The 21,724-nt window shown below is 38.4% G+C and overlaps 1 protein-coding gene across 3 annotated transcripts in view; it reads right to left on the bottom strand.

Moving 5' to 3' along the window:
* The window catches only part of CTPS2 (CTP synthase 2), a 71,777-nt gene that overhangs the window by 49,254 nt on the left and 799 nt on the right, over positions 1-21,724 (bottom strand). For all 3 annotated transcript variants that reach the window (XM_066981509.1, XM_066981523.1, XM_066981514.1), the window contains exons 2-13: positions 19,581-19,786; positions 17,448-17,618; positions 17,065-17,165; positions 15,146-15,262; positions 13,663-13,746; positions 8,327-8,407; positions 7,090-7,241; positions 6,696-6,828; positions 3,390-3,478; positions 2,548-2,642; positions 1,572-1,634; positions 915-958 (exon numbers count right to left, since the gene is read on the bottom strand). In XM_066981509.1, coding sequence (XP_066837610.1) covers positions 915-958; positions 1,572-1,634; positions 2,548-2,642; positions 3,390-3,478; positions 6,696-6,828; positions 7,090-7,241; positions 8,327-8,407; positions 13,663-13,746; positions 15,146-15,262; positions 17,065-17,165; positions 17,448-17,618; positions 19,581-19,746 — 1,296 coding nt within the window. In that variant the 5' untranslated portion in view covers positions 19,747-19,786. The remainder of the gene's footprint in view (positions 1-914; positions 959-1,571; positions 1,635-2,547; positions 2,643-3,389; positions 3,479-6,695; positions 6,829-7,089; positions 7,242-8,326; positions 8,408-13,662; positions 13,747-15,145; positions 15,263-17,064; positions 17,166-17,447; positions 17,619-19,580; positions 19,787-21,724) is intronic.

The raw sequence follows: 21,724 nt of genomic DNA, 5'->3' as shown, positions 1-21,724 counted from the left end.
AGGTCTCTAATTTACCTTCAAAAGTTCAGACTAGATTATCCCTCCAATGTGTATAAACAACACGGACAAACAGGTCAAATACTTTAAAAAACTGCTATTTGCATGTTACAGACTAAGCAGATGTGAAAAAAAATACATTTTACTTACAAATCCCAACAAAATTATTGTGAAGGAAGTTAATAAGCTACTTGTTTCTGCATCATGAGCCACCTACCTAATCCACTAAAAGATCCTGCACTAAGGTAGTGCTTTCCTACATGTACTTTTCTGTTATTTTTCTTACAAACCCTTTCTTGCTTTACCATTATGGTCACGTGATACCATACTCTCCTGAACTAGAACACATCTGTAGGAACTCCACTCTCAAATTCTACCACTGGCATCCTATATTGAGAGCCCTGTCTTATTTACAGCATTAAAATTTTTCTCAAGAGGAGAACTGTGAGATGCATATGCATTTTGGGGATGGGGGCAGAGGGGAAGGAGTGCCTATTTAATACTACTCAAATAAAGGAAAGAAAAAAAAATCATCTTTCCATAAATTCTCTATTTTTTTTTATATAAAATTATATTCTGGTAATAGCTTTGTACTACACTTTCCAGCTTCCCTTTATATTTTATTATCTAGTAAAGCCAATTTAAACATTGTCTACTCCCACTTGCCTACAGCCAAGGAAACCATTACAAAACTTACAAAAATAAAGCCACAGCAAATCTGAGAAGTTAGCAGGTGAAGGCAGGGGACTATTCAAAAACAAAATACCTTTTTAAGCAATACTGAATAAGGACAATGGACACCTTTTCATGTCCTACCATGTAAAAATATAGATAAACCTTAACTTACATAGTTAACTCCCTTTTTAACATAAGATTTATGCTCGCAAAACACAAGTAGGAGAAAAATCAGCACTTACAACAGGGTTTTTTGTGTCTGGGTCAAATTCTGTAGAATTTGCATCTGAAAGAAGTTCAAAATAAACTCATTACCATTGTTCTACACACACTACAGACTCATAGGAACAGTTCTGCATCATTTTAGGACTTGCCTGCATCTGAGCTACAATCCCGTGTGTTAAAACACATATTGCACCAATTTTGAAACAGCCACGGGGATTATATGGCCTCAGTCACGCATACTCCATTTCCTACTTCCCAAACTTTCTTCCTCTCAGTTCTTAGTGGTAATAGTTCACTGGTGAGCTAAAACTCTTCAAATTACTACTGCAATGGCTACAGTTTGGCTATTCTAACTAACAAAGTATGCAAAAGAAAGTGAGAAAACCCCTTCTCACCTTTTACTCATCACCACCCGTGCACTCTAGAGCAAGACTACAGGAGTGAACCACAAGCACACTTTCTGCTACACTCTTTAAGTCAGGAAGCAGGTTTCAGGCAATCGGCATAGATCCTACTCCTTTGCGCACAGAGTGCTTAGCTCTTGCAACACAAACAGTTTGAGCTAAGAATAATCACGGGATCTATATAATATATCTAATAATAGATACATATTTCATGTACAGAATAATATTTCTTCTAAGCAAATCATATCCACACTAGCATTCTGAGCTTACCTTTCCAATTCAAACAGTTTCTTGCAAATTCCACAACTGCTAATTGCATTCCCAGGCAAACTCCTAAAAGAAAAACAAAACCACAGAATTTAACAGCACAAAGAGCAGGACAGCAAATGTACTTGCTCTTTTCATCTTAAATGTGACTGCTTGTTTAGAAATCTTGGTACCCAGTGTATATACACAGACTTACCAAATAGATAAAACAAAAACAGCAACTCAAGGTAAAACAGATTCTTCAAAATTTGGCATATTGTTAATATATATGAAACAATCGTGCAAAAAAATTGTTGCTTTTTTTCCTCTCCCATCTATTTTGCTAATAATTACTGTAAAGATAAACAAAAGCTAAAGCTTTTGCTTATGTCCAGAATCAAATTTTACTTTAGCAACTAACCAAAGTAGTTGCTGTTACTTATAAAATTGTAAAAAACCTAGGGTAGGAACCAAAGCTTCAGAGGCATTTACACAAAAAGCATCTAGCTCATAGGCCAGATGGCACCTTTAGACATTACTGTAATAAGATAGATCAATATATCAACAAAAAATATTTAACATAGCAAATGTATCCAAAGACAGCTATGTTTTCTGCACACGAATTAATAAGTATAATGATAGTGATTTAATTCAATTGAGAAGCACAGATTCTCTAAATAAAATGTGAATATAGCAAATAAAGCCTTTGGAGTAGGAATGGTCTTTCTCTTCCTTCCTCATACAGCGTCTGTAGTGAGCCGGGGCATTATTTCCAAGGCAGATATTCACAACAGCACACATACTTCCCCAAGACAGGATCCCTCCCTAGTATTATATTGATTCTATTGTTCTTTTTTACTCACCAATCACATGCTGGGGTGGAGGGGGTAGAGGAGGTAGTCTACAAAGTTGTTTGTTTGTTTGTTTGTTTAAGATATCAAATCAATTAGCTTTCTATACACCTCCAAAAGACAGTAAATTCTGACACTAATGATCTTACCGAGGAAAGGTTTTTTCTTTGTTCTTGCCCAGGAGATAGCTTGGAGTTTGCCTTCCGTTCCTCTAATTCCAAACCCCCCCGGGACAAGAATGCCACTGCAATGAAAGCCATATATATAACATCCAACACGTAGAATCAAGCCAGCAAAAGAAGTCCATACAAGTTTAGAAAGACTTTTTAGGTTACAGAACAGCACGCACAGTGCATGAAAGGCACGTTTTGTATTATCATTCCAAATACACAGAATTTAAATTTGGACGTTTCTGTCTCATCTACACAGGCTGTCTCATCTTACCCCACACTTCACAGTGAAGTTCTCACTGCTTAAATATATATTGCTTGAATAAACTAGATACATAGTCACAACTTTAGGATCTTAAAACTGAAACTTTATGGGTACTAAGTAATACTGAAGAAATTAATGCATTTGGACAATAAATTACATGCCTTTACAAGTACAAATTGAAAGCCCAACAACTCTTAACAAAGAGGTTTTCAGAGTGCCATAGGCATTTACTAAGCTTTTATCTAACAAACAAAACCATTGACAACTGCCTGCACTGTAAGGAAACTATGTTGTCTAGCTATCCAAAAAAAAAAAAAAACAAACAAACAAAAAAAAAAAACCTGCAACTTGTCCAAAGGGATTACAACAGAGTTTGAGGATATAGGTTGATACTATAATTTGCTGTGTCTAAGACTTGTCACCAACCATGCAAATCCATCTGCTTCCATAACAAAAGTTTGGATGTACTAAGAAACGATTCACTGAAGAATTTTTCATCACATGAAGTAACTATCACACTCTACACTTGGGACACAAAATACCCGATGCCACTTACTCTGCTTTGCATAGCTTGTGCCATGCCTGGTGATATTTCACTGAGTTCTCCGCTTCTGTAGAACGTTCAAGTTCTGTTGAATCTATGTACTACAAAAGAAAAATATGTAGTAAAATAGTATTTTTTTTTCCCACAGAAAGAGCAGCACACACTATATAACCAACTTTTATATAATATGGCTATAAAGAGTTTCAATAATTTCTCAGTAAACCTTTAACTACTACAATTAAGACCCAATATTTGCTTCTCTCTTTGCATGCAACTCCAGAGCTCTGGCCACCTCCAGTCCTAATTTTCCTACCCTCCAGGTAAGCAGACTTGCTAGAGTGCTCTACAGCTGTATACCCAGCTTTTCTTCCTATGGAAATCAGGGCACCGATCAAAGGCTGGTGCTGACCTTATCCCGACATCCAAATGAAATATGGTCAGGATAGTCACTTCACTATCTTTTGGGTGTCACTTTTTACCTAATCTTACCTTAAGACTGGATAAACCTGCATTGTCTAGCCCACAAGAAAGGCACTCCTGTGGACTGATTGAAAGCATCAACTGTAAAGAGGAAGTCAGACTCATTATGTATGTCCTACCAGAGATTTTGCATTAGAATCACTGCTGCCAGTAATAACCATGGCTCCTGAGGTACCACTAGAGTAAATGAGTGGGGCGGTTACATACTGCATTAGCCATAAAGTATCAGAGTTTGATTCTTGGTTTTAACATAGTCTTTCTGAGAACAGCATAGAGGCCACCCACCATAAAAGCCAGATTATCTGAAATGACAGGACTCATTTGTGTATGGAGAAGTGAAACAGACAAAGATTGCCTAGAGTTTTCCAGATAGGATTGCCTTCTAGCTAATACTTTTATTTTTTCTCATGCTCCAAAAGGCATCAGAACTACAACAGAAAAACAACTACTTATGAACCTTGCTGTTCTGCACTGGTATGAGAATATAGAATAGACTGAAAGAATATAATAGACTGGAAGCGTAGAAAAAGAAAAAAAAAAACATTAATTACAGCTAAAGTTAATTGTGGTTTCCTTGCCAAACACATTGAACCAGCAAATTTATTACTTTAAGCAGCATCAACATTTCATCATTCACATATGTAGATACTGGGTTATAAGCTGGACCCCACATACAATAATAATAAGTTCTTTCAGAACACAAGTTTATATGCAGAACCTTCAGACAAAAAAGAACTACAGAGGAGGTTAACACATGCAGCTAAATACAGAAGGAGTCCTTGTCTGTTAGCACTTCAGCGCCAAGCTGGAAGTAGTTACAACAAACACTTATTCCCATGCTTGTTAAAGCAAAAGCTCCACTGAGCTTAGATTTGTGTGCAGGTAGACTTGTTAACCATGTACTTGCAAGACTTTGCACACTTCACATTTTTGCTAAAAAACAAAGTTACTTACATAGAAAAATTTCCCACTATGCTACTGCCAGTATAAAACAGTATTTAGAGTGACAGAATCAGGTTGGTTGGATATGGCCTTGGGAAGACTCTAGCCAAGCCTATCATGCTCAAACCATGTCAAATTAAAGAAGGTTACTCAGGGCCATTGTTGGTCAGGATCTGAAGATCTCCAGATTTCACTGGAGACAACCACTTTGGGCATGTTGTTTCAGGGTTTGACCACCCTCACAATGAAAACTTACTTCCTTTTATCAAGTCAGAATTTCTCACATTCCTGTCTGTGTCTGTTCTCTCTACATCTTCTGATGTGCGCTTCTGAAAGGTGCCTGACTCCATTTTCTCTTTCCCCTCTTTGATAGTTACAGACAGCAATAAGATTCTCCCCTAAGCTTTCCCTTCTCCAGACTGAACAAACTTACTTCTCAACCTCTCTTCATCTGCCGTGCACTTCATCCTTCTAAACTTGGTGGCCCTACCTCAGATTCACTTGTGTCAGTGCACGTCTTGTACTGGGGAGACAAAAGCTGAATACCATGCTCCAAATGTGGTCTCAGAAGTACTGAATAGAAGCGAACTGTGACTATCCTCAATTTGCCTGCTACACTCTTGCTTAGTATGGCCTGGGATGTTGGCTTTCTTTACAACAAGGGCACACTGTTGGCTTGTGCTCAATTTGTCATCTACCAGGATTTCCAGACCCTTTTCTGCAAGCCACTTTTTAGCCAGCCAGAACCCATTCTGTACTCAGATGGGGTTACTCAATGTCACATGCAGGACTTTGCATTTGCCTTTGTTGAATTTCATGAGGTTCCTATCAGCCTGTTCCTATGGCCTTAGGTCCCTTTGAATAGCAGCCCTGCTTTCCACTATACAAAGAGCTCCCCCCCCAGTTTGGTATCATCTTTAGACTTGCTGAGGGTGCCCTCCACCTCATCTTCCATACCATTAATAAAGACACTAAACAGTTTCTGTGTGTGTTTGTTTCTCCTTTTCTGTTGGTTAGAAGTGCTTCCTTCCACCTCCCCAGACAACAAATTAACCCACTTATCTCTGTACAGATGACCTACAGAAAAAAGATTTCAGCTGCCCCCTTTAATCAATATCTTGCATCACTTCGGGAATCACACTGCAGCAGCATGTTAGTGCTGATACTTTGTGACTATGTACTACCATTTTGCTACTGCAAGATGCCAAAATATCCTCTGTACCCCTTAACTGATACTAATAGACACCTTCACACTGGTTCTCCACCCCACACCTTTCCACCCCAAGCAGCAAAACTCTGCAATGGAAATGGATAGTTCCAGGAATAGGAAGCTGGTAACAGATTTCTGTGTAGTTTAACTTTCTGCTCTCATTAAAACAAGACATTTGTCTTATTTGTCTCTAATAGTACTTTATAGTAAATAGAGCAACTACTTTCTTGGAGAAACTGACCTAATTCTGATGTCACTAGAATCTTGAAGATAACTTCTTGAGAGCAATCAAATTTAACTGCAATGAAGAACATCAGCTTCTGACACCAGATTTTAAAAAGAAAGTCAATTGTTTTTCAATTCACCTATTTTCTCTTGTCTTTCTTACACTAATCTCATTAAAGCAATAAGCAGTCTCACTAGAACAAATAAAACCTACCTTTGAGAGTAAATCAAATCATCGGATCCAGTTTTGAGTAGTCACAGTGTTCCTTTCAGATAATCCTACTTCCAAATAAACTAATCTCTAAACAAGTCTTTTATAAAAAAATGAAATGCTTAGCTAGTCTGTATTTATACACAATTCATTTTCTAATTTCTGTATGAATTAAAACTACTTTATATGACAGAAACTAGTAAAGCATATTCAGAGTATTCCTGAAAGCAAAATCCAGAAATATCCTCACCATTAAATCCAGTTTGTGATTAATTGCCAGCGCAGAGTGTTCCAGAGCCTTGAAAACAGATGCATAGCAATCACTTAGTTTTGTGTACTTGCCAACGAGAGCTATGGAACACACCTTCAGCAACCTTTCATACCTGACAAAAATGAGATGTTGTGTTATTACCCCAATTTTCACAATGTTTCACAATTTTCACAATGTTTGCTTTTTCTTTAACTTCACAAAATACCTTCTAAAATCCCCAAAGCGTCAATGCTTTTAAACCCAGAGCTTCCACGGGTGTTGCAGTAGCAGGATGCTCCTGACCCAAACCCAATTTGGTCACTTCAGTGCAGCTAAAAACCTAACTTGAATTCAAACACTTCTACTTTTGAAAGAGCAGCAGGAGTTAAAATACCTGTCAGCCATTTTTCTCCATTTCATTAGAAGATCACTTGGTTGGTCATCAATGGGTAAATTTAACCTCTGTTTAAAATACTTAATGATGCCTTGCTCCTCCAACAGAATTGGTACTCGGTAAGTGGAAGAAACATCATGGATAAATATCACCTAATAAAAAAAAAAACACAATATAAAAGTCTTACCTAAATATTTCTTATGCTAAACATACATTCTATTTTGTATACTACATACATTTTGTATTCTACATACATCCTACTTTTTAAGTTCTTTTCCTTTGAATGAGCAGGGTAGTTGTTGTAGTGTAACGTAACCCCAACAGACAGCTAAGCACCACACAGCTGCTTGTTCACTCACCCCAGCAGGATGGGGAGAGAGAACTGGAACAGTAAGAGTGAGAAAACTCCTGGGCTGAAATGAAGACAGTTTAACAGGTAAAGCAAAAGCTACAAGCAAAGCAAAATAAGAATTAATTCACTACTTCCCATCAGCAGGCAGATGTTTAGCTACTTCCAGTAAAGCAAGGTTTCATCACACACAACCGTTATTTTGGAATAAAGATGCCAAAATTCTGAATGTCTGTCCTTCATTCCCCCAAGCTTTTATTAAAATCACAGAATCACAGAATGGTTTGGGCTGGAAGGAACATTAAAGATCATCCTGTTCCAACGCCCCTGCCATGGGCAGGGACACCTCCCACCAGACCAGGTTGCCCAAAGCCCCATCCAGCCTGGCTGGAACAGGAGCCCCATCCCTGAAAGAATATGAAACCTCACAAAACAGACCCAAGCACAATGTGATGAAGTTTCCTAAAAGAATTTTCTTAGTGAATTGGATTATGTAATTAAATGATGAGTATAGCCCATTCAAGGGCCATTTAATTAAGAATGTGTATTTATAAACAGTGTCCAAACTGCTTGTAGTTAAGTTCACTGCACTTGGCTTATGCAAGATGGTAGAGTTTGGAATCCTGAGTACAAGTGTACACAAGAAGTAAAGGATACTTGCTTAGTTAGTGATCCTTGACTTGCATTCACCACATAAGTATGTAAACATGCACGCTACTTCACACCTCTCTGTGTGCCCATTCAACAGCAAAAAGGTGTAATCACAGCCCTCCTACAGTGAGAGGAAGGCTTATCCAACTGGTCTTCCAAAACTGGTAGCGGAAAACAGAAACGCACAGATATCTTTGTATGCTGTCCCACATATTTAATGATGAGTAAAGTACTGACCTGCTCAGGCTCCACGTGGCAGAACATTGAGATCTTTTCCTTCACTGCCATTTCTATAGGTTTTGCACTTCTGCAGACAATCTGTCATAATATTCGAAAAAAAAAATCATAAATCTTCACCAGAAAAAAACAATAGAAGATCCTCAATACTGTTCATGAAGAAGCTCACATCCTTTGGAAGCACAGTGCAAGCAAGCACACCTTTTTTTTCTGCCCTCCTTTGGAGTTCTATCAATATATCATAGCTCACATATATCTCCTAGCAAGGCAGAAGTAATCAGTCAACCTGCCCTTACTGACCCATTTGTATTAATCTTTCTTTGGCATCCTCTGTATGCTACTTCCTCATGTTCTCCTTCCTTTTAGCTACTATTGAAACATTCTTTAGGTAAAGTCATAAAGCTCTGTAAGTACGAATCAAAAGAAATATTTTGATCTTCTCAGGTAAGTTCAGAGCAATAATACTTAGCTTATATGCATGCTTTCTACCATTTCAATACTTCAGCACATTTTTTGTAATTCTTAATTTGTACATCATTGCAAAAAGAAGGCTGAAGAAGAGAAAATTCTCTCTTAACTTTGTGGACTTTTTCTGGTGCAATTATTTTGCTGATACATATAAAACTTGGGAATTTTAGAAAATACTGTCAATTTTTTTACCAACAAAGAAAACAAGTGTGTTTATTGGTGTTTGTTGGAAGGGATTTTTTTTTTTGCAATATCTAATTTCAGGCAACTAACTAAATGCAAAACTGCTCCCTATATGTGCCTTTGGAAAACTTAGTCTCCTACCTCAAGTTATTTTGAATCTTGAAAGTTTAATAGAAAGTTGTACTGTTAAAAGATGAATTCACTATTTTCCCCATCTTTCTCGCAAACATAACTACTTAACACATTAAGCCCTTTTTTGTTCAGAAACTTGTAGCTAACCTTTGATTACCTTGCTAGAACACAGTTTAGCTACGCTGATATTGATGAACTCTAATCAACTTCTCCTACCCTTGCAAAAACTTCTAGAATCAGGAAAATCAATGCCAAGTATAAGGGAAAATTAGTGTGCGTTCTAATAATCAAAAAAGACTTATGTAACAATTTGTACATTCTCTTGAACTAAGCCCAACTTATACTTAAGAATTGGATACTATTTGAAAACATTATTCATAAACGTTGATAGTATGAACACATGATCAAATCCACTAGGAAATCTATCATCCTTCTCACTGAGACAGGTTTCAATTTAATAGAGTCACAGAAATCAAAAACATCAGAAGCAGCATGGAAATACAAAACTACGATAACAGTGGCCAAGAAGCAGCTCAAAGCAACATAATACAAATAAGACAATGAACAATTCAATTGAATAGGGCAGCAAAGACAAACATATAATCAGCTTTCAAAATGCAGCAACAGAGTCCATTAAATCTGCAGACACAGTGTATTCATTAAGCGCTTAGAACCCGCCGTGGAGAACAGAAAGGCTCCCGCTTACAGACAGCTGAGACTGGCCCAAAATGCCACCTCAGGGACGCCTAGGACCAGACAGCAAGGCAGCAGCTGTCACAAACAGGTCAAGCCAAGCTTACATCAGGCAGCCTGGCTGCACAGCTTGTCAAGGAAGCCCACCCGACTGCTGTTCTAGGAACTTCCCCAGGTGTTGTCTTGGCCTTGCACCAAGAAAAAGAGCAACCATTTACAGATTTTCTTGAAGCAGTGCCTTAGCAACTTACTGACATGGCCAAGAGGTGTTGCTCACACTGTAATTCCTCTATGCTTTGGTGCTCACCATCAGCAGTAAAAAAAAAAAAAAAAAAAAAAGTACAGTGCCCCAGAACTGTCCCAGGCAAGAACTCAAAATGTGAGAGAGTGACTAGATGAGTCTGCTTTCCTTTTCCACATATATACACATTTAACAAGCTTTAACAATTAATTTGGGAGGGAGCTGGACACTGGCAGATATCTTAAAGGCCTCCAAAAATCACATTCAACTTTCCATATGTAATTAGTACCACAAAAGGGATTTTGAACTTTAGGCCCTGAAGCTTGGAATATAGAGCAGCACTGCACAAATAAAACCCTTTCCTTCCTCAACCTATTACAGTTAACAGGTTACAACAGTTTGAAGCTACCAAAACACATCCTTCATACACCTTATTTATAAAACCATTGGATTTGTAGTTTAAAACATGCACGTTGATAAACTTAAAATTCTAGGTCCTGTTACAACATAAAATCTGAAAATGTGGATAAGTAAATAAGTAAGTACATGCTCTCTCCTATCCAATTCAAATATAGATATTTGAAAACTGTGCCTATAGTACAAACATCAGTACAGTTGATAATGTACAGATTATCAATGGCTGTGTGAATTGCTGATCACTTGACAAGTATCTACATATCTTCATGATGAGAACAGGTTACCTCTTCTCATTATATAAATATTCACCATTTATCCACTAACAGTAAAAATGCTGGTTAGTGCTTGTAGAAATTTTCAGGGAAAAAAAAGGGTTTGTGCAACCTAATAGGAAAACATTATCGATGTTATCAATGCAAAGTTACCCTGCATCAGAAGTTAATACCAGATATTGATACAGAATTGTTTTTGTTTTGTAATTAGAAAAATCAAAGTGCAAAAAAGCACTTTTATTTCAAGTAAAAATTGAGGCTGGTGTGTGGCAGATTCTTTGTTCTCATTCACAGTATTGTGTTAGCAGGTGAATTAGTATTTGGGCCAGGGCTTAAAGCCGGTCTGCTCTGAACCAAGATTGCCCACACTGTTTAATCATTAGCTTGCTCATTAACTCTGCTTTGGATGCTTTATCCAGCTTCTCCCAAGACAACTTTGCTCTACAGGGGGCCAACCCTAATGAAATCTTAGTTATGCTTTTAAGCGTTTTTTTGAAAAAGGCTGGAAAGACCTTTAACATTTTTAACACACCTCATATTTTTTCACTTGATGTGGCAAATTGTGGCGTAAAAGCATTTTTTAAAATGGAATCTATTCCCACCGGATTTCTGTCACTAATTCAAGTAGTTGTACTCTTCCCTGGAAAGTGGCAACAAGATGAGGCCCCTAGAACATCCAGAAACTAGAAAAGCACATAAGCCAAAAAGTCACCTCTTGCAAAAGTTCAAGGAGAAAAAAAAAAATCAGAAAGAAGCACAACACAGAGTTTAGTTGTGCAACTATTCTTTTAAGAATCATTCCTCCTTTGTGAGGATATAAATATTATACAGAACCAGTGACTATTGTCTCTTTCATTTCTAAGAAGAGTTAGGTAGGAAGCTTTTTCTACCAATAGACTTTACGGCAATGGAAAGGGCTCAATGACTTCCAGAATTAAATATGGAAAATATTCTTTGACTTAACAAGCAACCTCACATGAAAGAGTAAAATTATTCTTTTTCTTTCTTGAAGAACTAGAAACGCAGTTCAGCTGCATTACCTGCAGCTCAGGAAAACACGAAGCATAAGTTTGAACTGTGGTTGTATTGGCATTTGAAGCTGTGCTGCCCTGGCTTCACTGCTAGCAGAAACACTTGAGCAAGCAGATTAACATCGCTCAGTGGCATACAGGTATCACAACAGGGAGCTTTAATTAACTTATGTCTCCTCTCTGCTCCCTACGAAAAGTGCCAGTGAAGCAACAAATGCATCCAGGAAATAAGTACATACTCATTTCTAGGCACCAGGGAGAGAGAATGGAAGTTGAGCGTTTGTCATCATCTGCCAATTCACATGACATGAAACTTGTTTCCTTTGAGTTCACTACACCACGTGGTGCAAGTCCAACAAAAGAAAGAAACTGAGGAACCTTACTTTGAGGATTCACCCATGTGTTTCATATTTCCTTTTTAAAGGTTTTCACAGGTAAGATTGCTTCTTCTTAATATCATGCATAAAAAGAAACTAGAGAAAGAATGTTAGAAGCCAGAAGCATTCTACCTCTTCTAGGTCTTCCCACAAAGTGAACTGAGACATCTGAACTTTAGATTATTTTTAAGCAATGCAGAATGACTTTTCTGCAAAGATCCTATTAGAAGAGCATAGGTAGAGGCTCAAGATTTTGCTAAGAGTTATCTGGATTATGTTAACTTAGAGTAAATAGGAGTAGTTGTAGTGGGTTTACGTGGCAAGATTTGGTAGCAGGGGGCCATAGGGGTGGCTTCTGTGAGAAGAATCTAGAAGCTGCCCCATGTTAGGTAAGGGCCCTGCTGCTGACCAGAGCTGAGCCAATAAGCGATGTTGTTTGTGCCTCCGTGAGAGCATATTTAAGACAGGGAAAAAAAACGCTCCACCACACAGCAGCTGGGAGAGTGAGAGGAGTGAGAAACAGCCTTGCAGGCGCCAAGGTCAGTGAAGAAGGAGGGGGAGAGGTGTTCCAGGTGCTGGAGCAGAAGTCCCCTGCGGCCTGTGGTGAGGACCATGGTGAAGCAGGCTGTCCCCCTGCAGCCCATGGAGTACCACGGTGGAGCAGGGTTCCACGCTGCAGCCCATGGAGGAGACCACGGTGGAGCAGGTGGACCTGCACTGACAGAGACTGCGGCCTGCGGAAGACCCCTGCTGGAGCAGATTCCGGGCCGGACCTGTAGCCCGTGGAGAGGAGCCCACGCAGAAGCAGGTGACCTGGCAGGAGCTGCTGCCCGTGGGGGATCCAGGTTGGAGCAGTTTGCTCCTGAGGGTTGGACCCCGTGGTACGGACGCATATCTGGAGCAGTTCTTGACGAGCTGCTGCCTGTGGGCAGCCCACGCCGGATCATTTCAGCAAGGACTGCATCCCATGGGAGGGACCCCACAGCACAGGGGACGAGAGTGACCGAGAAGGAGCGGCGGAGAAGAAGTGCTATAGACTGACCATAACCCCATTCCCCTGCGCTGCTCGGGGGGAGGAGGTGGAAGAGAGTGCAGGTGGGGTAAGGCGTTTTTGGTTTCTTTCCTTTGTCTCTCACTTCTCTAGCTTATTAGTAATAGGTAATAAATCTTACTATCTCCCTATGCTGAGTCTGTTTTGCCCGTCACGATAATTACTGTGTGATCTCCCTGTCCTTATCTCAACCCTTGAGCCCTTTACATCGTATTTTCTCCCTGTTCCTCTTTGAGGAGGGGGAGTGAGAGAGCGGTTGTGGTGAAGCTCGGCTGCCCACTCGAGTAAAACCACCACAGTAGTTTAACTTCCTGTGTCTTCAGTCAAGTAGTACAGCACATACGTTGCATTTCTTCTAAAATTCTTGTCTCTTGTGGGAGGCTAAGGCTCATTCTTTGATCACTGGTTATGCATGGATACTTCTAGATGACCTGTAAACAAAACTCTGCATTTATTGACTAATGTACTCACCAAATCTGGAGACAAGCCTAGACCCCTCAGTGCTCGAACACTGTTCTGTGTTGGTTTTGTCTTCTGTTCACCGGTGGCATTAGGCTAGAAAAACATATTTTTAAAGTTCAAATAGGAAATTTATTAAACAAAATACATTAACAGAGAAGTTGTAAGTTAAAAGTGAAAAGTCATTGCAAGTAATAATACTTGCAGGAAGTAAGCATATCGAAACAGAGCCACAAAAGAAATGTCACTACAATTACTACAAACATTAAAAATTCTGTGAAGAAGCACATGGCCCTAATTTAGGTCAAGTTTATTTTGTTATTTGTCTTTCAAAGTAAAAGTTCCAATATAATTGACTCAGGTAAGCGAAATATTTCATAATTTGGCCTTTGCTAATAAATGCAAAGTGTCCAACAGCACAAAGCCTTCAGTACTCAGAAATAATCAGATGCAGTAAATAATTCACAAAATCAAACCCACTGAATATTAGATGCAGTGGTAAATATTCTCTTTTTATCTACACAAAGTGTGATCATACCATCATTATCAACATTTCATTAACGAAATCTCCCCAGTGAATACTTACCTCTTAAAATAAAATCTACTCGCGAATTAAAATTAAAAAAAAATGCTTTCAGCCTTGTACAGTAAGTTGTAGTGGTCCTAACTGGAATACCACTGTACATCAGGGAGTTAGTGATCCACGTAAAAGTTAACCTGAGTAGACCCAGACCTCTGTTATGCTGAGCTATGCTGCACATCCAGCCGGCCTCCAGGCACTGTTGTTCTGCACCAATCCCTTGGCTGTAGGATAAATAGTCATGGAATAACCTCAACTAGCTCACTGTACCAGAAGAGCACGCAAGCAGCTCACACTTGGTACCGAAACTTACATCACCTATCTGACCTTGTCTTTATCTAGCAATGCAGCAACAAGTTCTCATAAGAACATCGTTTGTGCTTGACAGCAGAAATGATAGAGTCGTTTCCTTGTAAGAAAGTCATGTAATAAATTCAAATGACCAAAAGGGAAGAATCTCGTCTATGGATGGAGTCAGCCCAGCATGCTGCATGTAGTTCAATGCAACACCACCTGGGCTTCCTTCCACCTAAAGGGAGGTATGATTATCTATATTATCCATTCCTTACAGTGTTACCTCAAACAGAATTTTAAATAATATCTTACAGAGGCGGAGTACCTTTCTTACTGGGATGATAACATACCAGCACCTCCCAGCGCAAAACAGAAGCATATTTAGCCTTCTAGATAAATTAGTATTTATTAACCTTTTTTTTGGATAACTTAGAACATTAAAACACATTCTCACATCAATAAAGTAATTAACAAGGCTTTTATTTACCCAAATGAGATTGGCTTTCATCTCAATTTCTAAACGCCTCCAACATCCCTTCTTAATTAGAGAAGTAAACAAATATAAAGCTCAATACAGAATAAAAGTTGCCAACAATTAAAATGTGTATTAAAATAACTTACCTGTGGTACTAGACTGACATGGATGTTACAGAAGTTCTCCCTTTTTGCTTTGAACTGAAACTGTCTAAATGCTTCAACAAATGGCATTCCTTCAATGTCTCCAATAGTTCCACCCAGCTGAAAAAGAAAGGTTGAATCTGTCAGTGGCAGAAAGTAAAAAATATATATATATTTTAAAGAGTCTACCTTTTACAGATTCAACAAGTTATCTGAATTTTTTATCTAGTAAATCCAAAAATTTGCAGGCATACTCTACAAAGAGCCCTCACCTATTCCACTTATTGTTTCTTGTGGAAAACAAAACAATTTTCCTGTTTCTTTATACTGACTTTACACCAAACACATCAGATTCCCATAGGAAGACGTATGGTGCTATGGAATAAGCACCATACTTTTACTAACTTCTAAGTGGTGAACAAAAGTTAATGAATAGTTAGACTGATGTGACTATTTTTGTATAGAGATATTCAGGTATTATACCTTTTCCTGACAGACAGATTAATCAGCAGTCAGGACCAACAAGATACAGACATCTAGCAGTATTATCATGGCTTTTGAACATTGATAAATGATATATATAAACAATGCAAATAATATATTATAAACATTTAATATGTTACCAACCCAAAGTCCAAGACTAAGTCCATGACAAACCTGACTTAAAGACGTGAATTCGATGTTTTTCAAAGACATAAAGAGCTGTAGTAAACTAAACACTGAATAAAGCAGTCTAGCATGGAAGTCTTGTGAAGCAAGAGTGTTTCAGAATGATCCTTTTGTGCCACCATGTGGCTTTTGACAGAGTTGCGCATTTGTGTTCACAGTACCAGAAAAACTTCTGACAACCACACTCCTTCAGAATTTTGCAATGGAAAAAGAATTCTCTAGGACTGTAAGAGTAAAGGTAGATATTTTTATGAGGCTAGAGGTATAACAAAAAAAAAACTTAACATGGAGGAAACAAAATTATGTTTGAAGTTAAAGGACTGACAAGCTCATCTCTTATTAATGTTCTTGAGCAACTTCTATATTTACAGCTTTTACATTTGCTTTAAATGAAACATTTGAGTCACTGTCCACATCATAAAAGAGACCTATAGCTATATTTATATTTTAACCAAGGTATACTTTTCTGTGTAAGAAATCCTGACCAACTTGATGGCCTGGGTCTTGAAATTTATCACCCTATCGATTACAGCAGTGCCTTCGGGCATGAAATCTATGACACGTTCTACCCAGGTTTGATCTTCTGTATTTTCCGCTCTAATAGTAATACCTAGCAGTTAACAACTGCACTTCTTCCAGTTGTCTCCAGGCACCACTAAGAATGGGTGAAAATCATTAGTTCAATTCTGCAGAACATCAGTGCATTAAGTGATTAACAAAGTTACTTCCAGAGATCTTAAATATATAAACAGAAAGTGGGAAACTAACTCATACAATGTTTAAATATATCCCTGCAAATATTCCACAGGCAACAATGTGAAGCATTTGAAGTCATACAGAAAGTTAAAATGCTACAGGATCCCCAACTGGCCATGGGTGTTTCAGGTATTACACGTTTTCTCAATGCTATTAACAGTATGCAGCTTCAGTCAAATGTCTGTAACCTGGAAGAAATACTTCACATTACAGTAATTGACTTTCTTAATTTTATAAATTAATAAATTCTTAAGCAACTCCATTTCAACAGTATTCTGGAAGGGATTTAGTCAAGTTACAGAAACTGTATAGGGATAAGACCACGCCTATCATTCGCAGAACAAATCATAAAGAATACAAAATGTGTGCTTGTATTATAGCTCACCACAGAACTTCAGTCTGACCTTTTTTTTTTTTTTACAGTAAATAGCAAAGAGAAAGCAAGCTAGTTTTTTGCGTTTGCTGCGGATATAGATCCTAAAAGATTCTATACTTGCCTCAATTACACATATTTGTGGCTCTTTTCTGTCATCATCCACAGGAACTTTTGCCTGATTCATTACCCATTCTTGAACTGCATCAGTGATGTGTGGAACAACTACAAGACAAAGGAAAAGTACTAAGGCAAGCACATCTCAAATGTACATATGTACATGTTTTTGCATGCAAGGAGGGAAAAACAAGCAGGAAGTCGAAAGGGAACAACCTCTTTTTTTATACTCCTTATTTCCCTGAACCCAGAAGCCCAACATTATAGAAATATTCTCAGATCTCCTAGGAAGGAGAAAGGAATAAGCTGACACAGGAAGAAGCAGCTTGTTTTTCCCACTCTTTTATAAAGTCTGAATGGATTAGTATACCACAGAATGTAAAATCCTACCTTGAACAGTCTTTCCCAGGTAATCACCATGTCTTTCTTTATTGATAACATGCTGATATATCTTTCCGGTGGTGATATTGTTATCTTTATAGAGATTAATGTCCAAGAATCTTTCATAATTTCCTAAATCTAAGTCAACTTCTCCACCATCATTCAGTACAAAAACTTCACCTGAAAAAAAGAAAGTGAAAACGTTAAAAATAACATAGAAAAGTTTAGGATGAAAAACATAACAGACAGAAAAGCAATAAAATAACCACAAGTTATTAAACACGTAGGTGTACCACAAACATATCTTCAAATTGAAGAAACATTTCTTTTAAAAGACACATTGCAATGACACACCAATAAAGTACATACTGCAACTGGATCTGCGTTGTCATTCTGTCTTAATATTTGAGTCATTACTTTTACACTGAATGTCTATCCCTCAGTCACTAATAGTTTTGAAAATGAATGTAAGTTATATTGCCAAAATATTTAAGTGACTTAAAAATATTTAACCAGTATTTCAATAGCCTGCTACAATCCCCAACTGGATGACAGTAATTTCCAGGAATCATAAATCAGTAATAAATAAAACATCAATTTACATGTGGCAGACAAAAACTGTGCTTTTATAAGCATGAATTATCACCCACTTTCCAAGTGTTCCAGTATAAATTCTTGTTGTATGGAACTATTCGAATGATTAAGGCTTGGACCAGGAGTGAAGTTATGATGTACATAAATGCTTATTCAAGTGTGATAACTATTTATTATTCAGTTGTTTCATCTCATATATTCAGTTCACTATGCTCACAGCGAGGTTTACTTCTGGCTCTGGAAAATCTAATGAAAATATTCTTCACGGTTCAGACTTCTCTTAAAGCAAAGAGTCTGCAAATAATGCTGAAGCTCATCAACCTCTGAAGGATCTAAAGTTGCTAGATGCTAGGGTAAAGCTGGAAAACTCTGCACATGAGAAAAGAAACAATTCCCCTGAAGGTAGGGAAATTCTGTAGACTACGGAAATATACATCCCAGCTAGATACCACAATCCAATGAGCAGTTTAACAAAAACAAAAGAAAAACACCACAATGCATGCAATAGAGAGGAAGATTTATGCCTGGTCCCATGAAGCAATGAGTTCCTTCTCTTTACCATTAATTCACTATTAAAGTCAACAGAAGCAGAGTGGAACTGACATTTCTCAAAAGCGGGCCTTTGGGGAATAAAAACTGTATTAAAAAAAAAAAAAAACTTTAAGTGGAAATCTCTAAATTATAATCCTTTGACTCAATCAGTTTTCCCCCAAAACGTTCACAAAAGAGGCTTGCCATTCTGGCTTGTGTGAACTGCTACTTACTACCCCACAAGTCTGTGGTTTTTTTTTTTTAAGCAGTATGAAAATCCTTCTAAAACGGAGGAAAAACAAGTAGTGTGGGAATTAGATACCACATTTGCCCCCTTGTCCATTATGTGATCCACGGAAGGAATACACCCTCACAATCTCAAGTCACTGCAGGTGTCTTACCACCAGAGGTAACATGCATGACAGATGAAGTAATGTTCAACATTATAAATGCCCGTCAGAGTGTCTTGCAGCTCATCAGCAATGTAGAGAGCCAACCAAACAAAGCATCTACTTTAAAATGACATGACAGCCAGCTCTCTAAGCTCCACTGTTTTGACTGGATCTTCATTGTCACAAATTAGAGCTTAATCTAACTCTCATGAAGACATTCAAACTAGGGACACTGACAGCTGACATCCCAGTAAGAGCATTCACAAGGAACTGTCCAGGAAAACAGTTTCAAATAAGTTTTGCAGTACCATTCCAACTTTTTATCAAGTTGAACTGAAGACAGCATAGACTGGATAAGGCCAACAGCTAGGATTTTTCCCAACAAAGCAGAATTTCATAGAAAGTAAGCAGCTACTCTTCAAAGTATCTTCACCAACCAGGCTTCACCTCTCTTTACTTAGAGCAGACAATGTCCTTAAGCATATGCAGTAGGGAACAAGCTTGCATTGCCAAATAGGTGATAAAATGACTAATAACTACCATAGTACTATTTTTCAAAGAAAATAAATAAGCATGATTATGAATACAAGATTTACACAAAAGGTAACAGCACAGTCTTCCGTACCATGTTCATACGGTGAAAATGTTCCAGCATCTATGTTTATGTATGGATCGATTTTGATTGCCGTGACACGCAGACCACATGATTTCAGTATGGTGCCAATGCTGCTTGCGATGATCCCTTTGCCAATGCCTGAGATGACACCACCAGTTACCAGGATGTACTTCATCGGAAAATCAGCACGAGAACACAGATCTCGAGGTGGAAATCTAAAATGACAAAGAGGTACATTTACTTAACGCAAATTCATGCCTTGGAAGAACACAGTAGGATCAATCCCTCCCAGCTTATATGCCCATATTTAAGCTATATGCCTAAGTCCTCTCCACAGTCAGTAGAAAAACAGAGGTACCATTTTGATGCACTGCCCTGTAGGGATGCCAAAGACAGGCATAGTTCGTCTGACCTATTTCTCTACTATGACAGGAACAGCCAGCTATCTTTTAGAACCACAAGTTCGGCAAGAGGACAGGCTGAGAGAGCTGGGCCTGTTTAGCCTGGAAAAGAGAAGACTGAAGGGAGACTTCATCAATATGTACAAATATCTGAGAGGAGGGTGTCAAGAGGATGGAGCTGGTTTCTTTTCAGTTATGCCCAGTGACAGGACAAGCAGCAACGGACACAAGCTGAAGCACAGAAGGTTCCGGATCAATACGAGGGGGCATTTCTTTACTGTGAGGGTGACAGAGCAGTGGGACAGGTTGCCCAGAGAGGTTGCAGAGTCTCCTTCTTTGGAGATATCCAAAACCCGCCTGGATGCCATCCTGTACAACGTGCTCTAGGTGATCATGCTAGGCAGGAGGATTGGACTAGGTGATCTTCAGAGGTCCCTTCCAACCTCAGCCATTCTGTGATTTTGTGAAGATGAATCTCACCCTGGGTTCTTTCTAAATGAAAGAAATTAAAAATTTAATTTGTGTTGAGAAGTTAGCTCAAAGATTGTTCCTTGCTACATCAGCCAGAACAGTCACATTCTCTCTCCAGTTGATTTACCCTCCAAAAATTCTGATTGTAGCTAACCATACACATTAAAGTCAGAACACTATACCATCCGCTATGTTTTTCAGCAGATTTCCCCTCTCCAATTCACAGTGTACCAAGTGTATCACCAAAGGTCTTACAATATCCTACAGAACAATGGAACATGAGAGCAAGAAAGAAAAACTGAACCCAAACATCCATATTTATACAATAGCAAATTATTAATCATGAGTCTAGAAGCCTTTCTTCACATGCCTACCCACCCTCCCTCTCCAAGTTACTAATGAGAAGGAAAAATAAAAAGAAATTTTTAAAGCTGGAGAACTTTACTCTCGAGGAGGACCTGCACGTAGGACAAGACTAGGCCAGACCACAGAAACATATGAATGCCTGCATGGGAGCAAGATGAGTGTGGACGGTAACAGAGCCAGAACTATTACAAAAACACAAGGACTTTTGATAAAAAATTTAGAAAACTACAGTCCCAATTAAAAGTTCTTCACCATCCTTCTTGTTGTGATAATCTGCTATTCTCATCAAATGCTGCTGATGCTGTCCCTCCTATTCTCCTGCTTCTTCTGCCTTTCACACAAGCATAGATTTTACTACCATTTCTTCACCCCACCTGAAACAGACAGATGTTGAACGTGTCTCATCTGTAACTGCACTCATATTATATTCAGGCAGATGTAGGGGCTAATCCTTGGAATAATGCTTGAACATTTTGCCACAGAGCAAAAATTTTACGGTCAAGAATCATCTTTCCTTACCTACGTACCTAATTTGTTCAAAACATGCAACAGCACATGATCTAACAGTGCTTACAACAAACAAAAGCAGTACAGTTCTTTACGCACTGGTAGTAAGCAGCCGCTTGTGAATGAGTGTTGTAGCTCCTCCTATTAAGTTATTAAGTAACATAAATAAATATGGTCCACAGCTTCAGGAGGCAGAGTTCAAGGAGGTAACAATGTTATCAATGCTCTTACAACTAATAATAAGAAATAATAAAGCATTACTTCTGTGCCACTGTGGACAAAAGGGAGACTGTAGCCATCAAAAGCACTTAACTCAGGAGAAAGGGACCCTTGGAATTTACTCAAGACTGATATAGGCAGACACAAAGCAAACACTAGCGGGGGAATAGAAAGTTTCCTTACCTTCCC

This window comes from Anser cygnoides, chromosome 1 (genome assembly GCF_040182565.1).
Source record: "Anser cygnoides isolate HZ-2024a breed goose chromosome 1, Taihu_goose_T2T_genome, whole genome shotgun sequence".
Classification (NCBI taxonomy): domain Eukaryota; kingdom Metazoa; phylum Chordata; class Aves; order Anseriformes; family Anatidae; genus Anser; species Anser cygnoides.
Note: the sequence above shows the minus strand (reverse complement) of the source record. Positions and strands in the feature narration are given on the sequence as shown.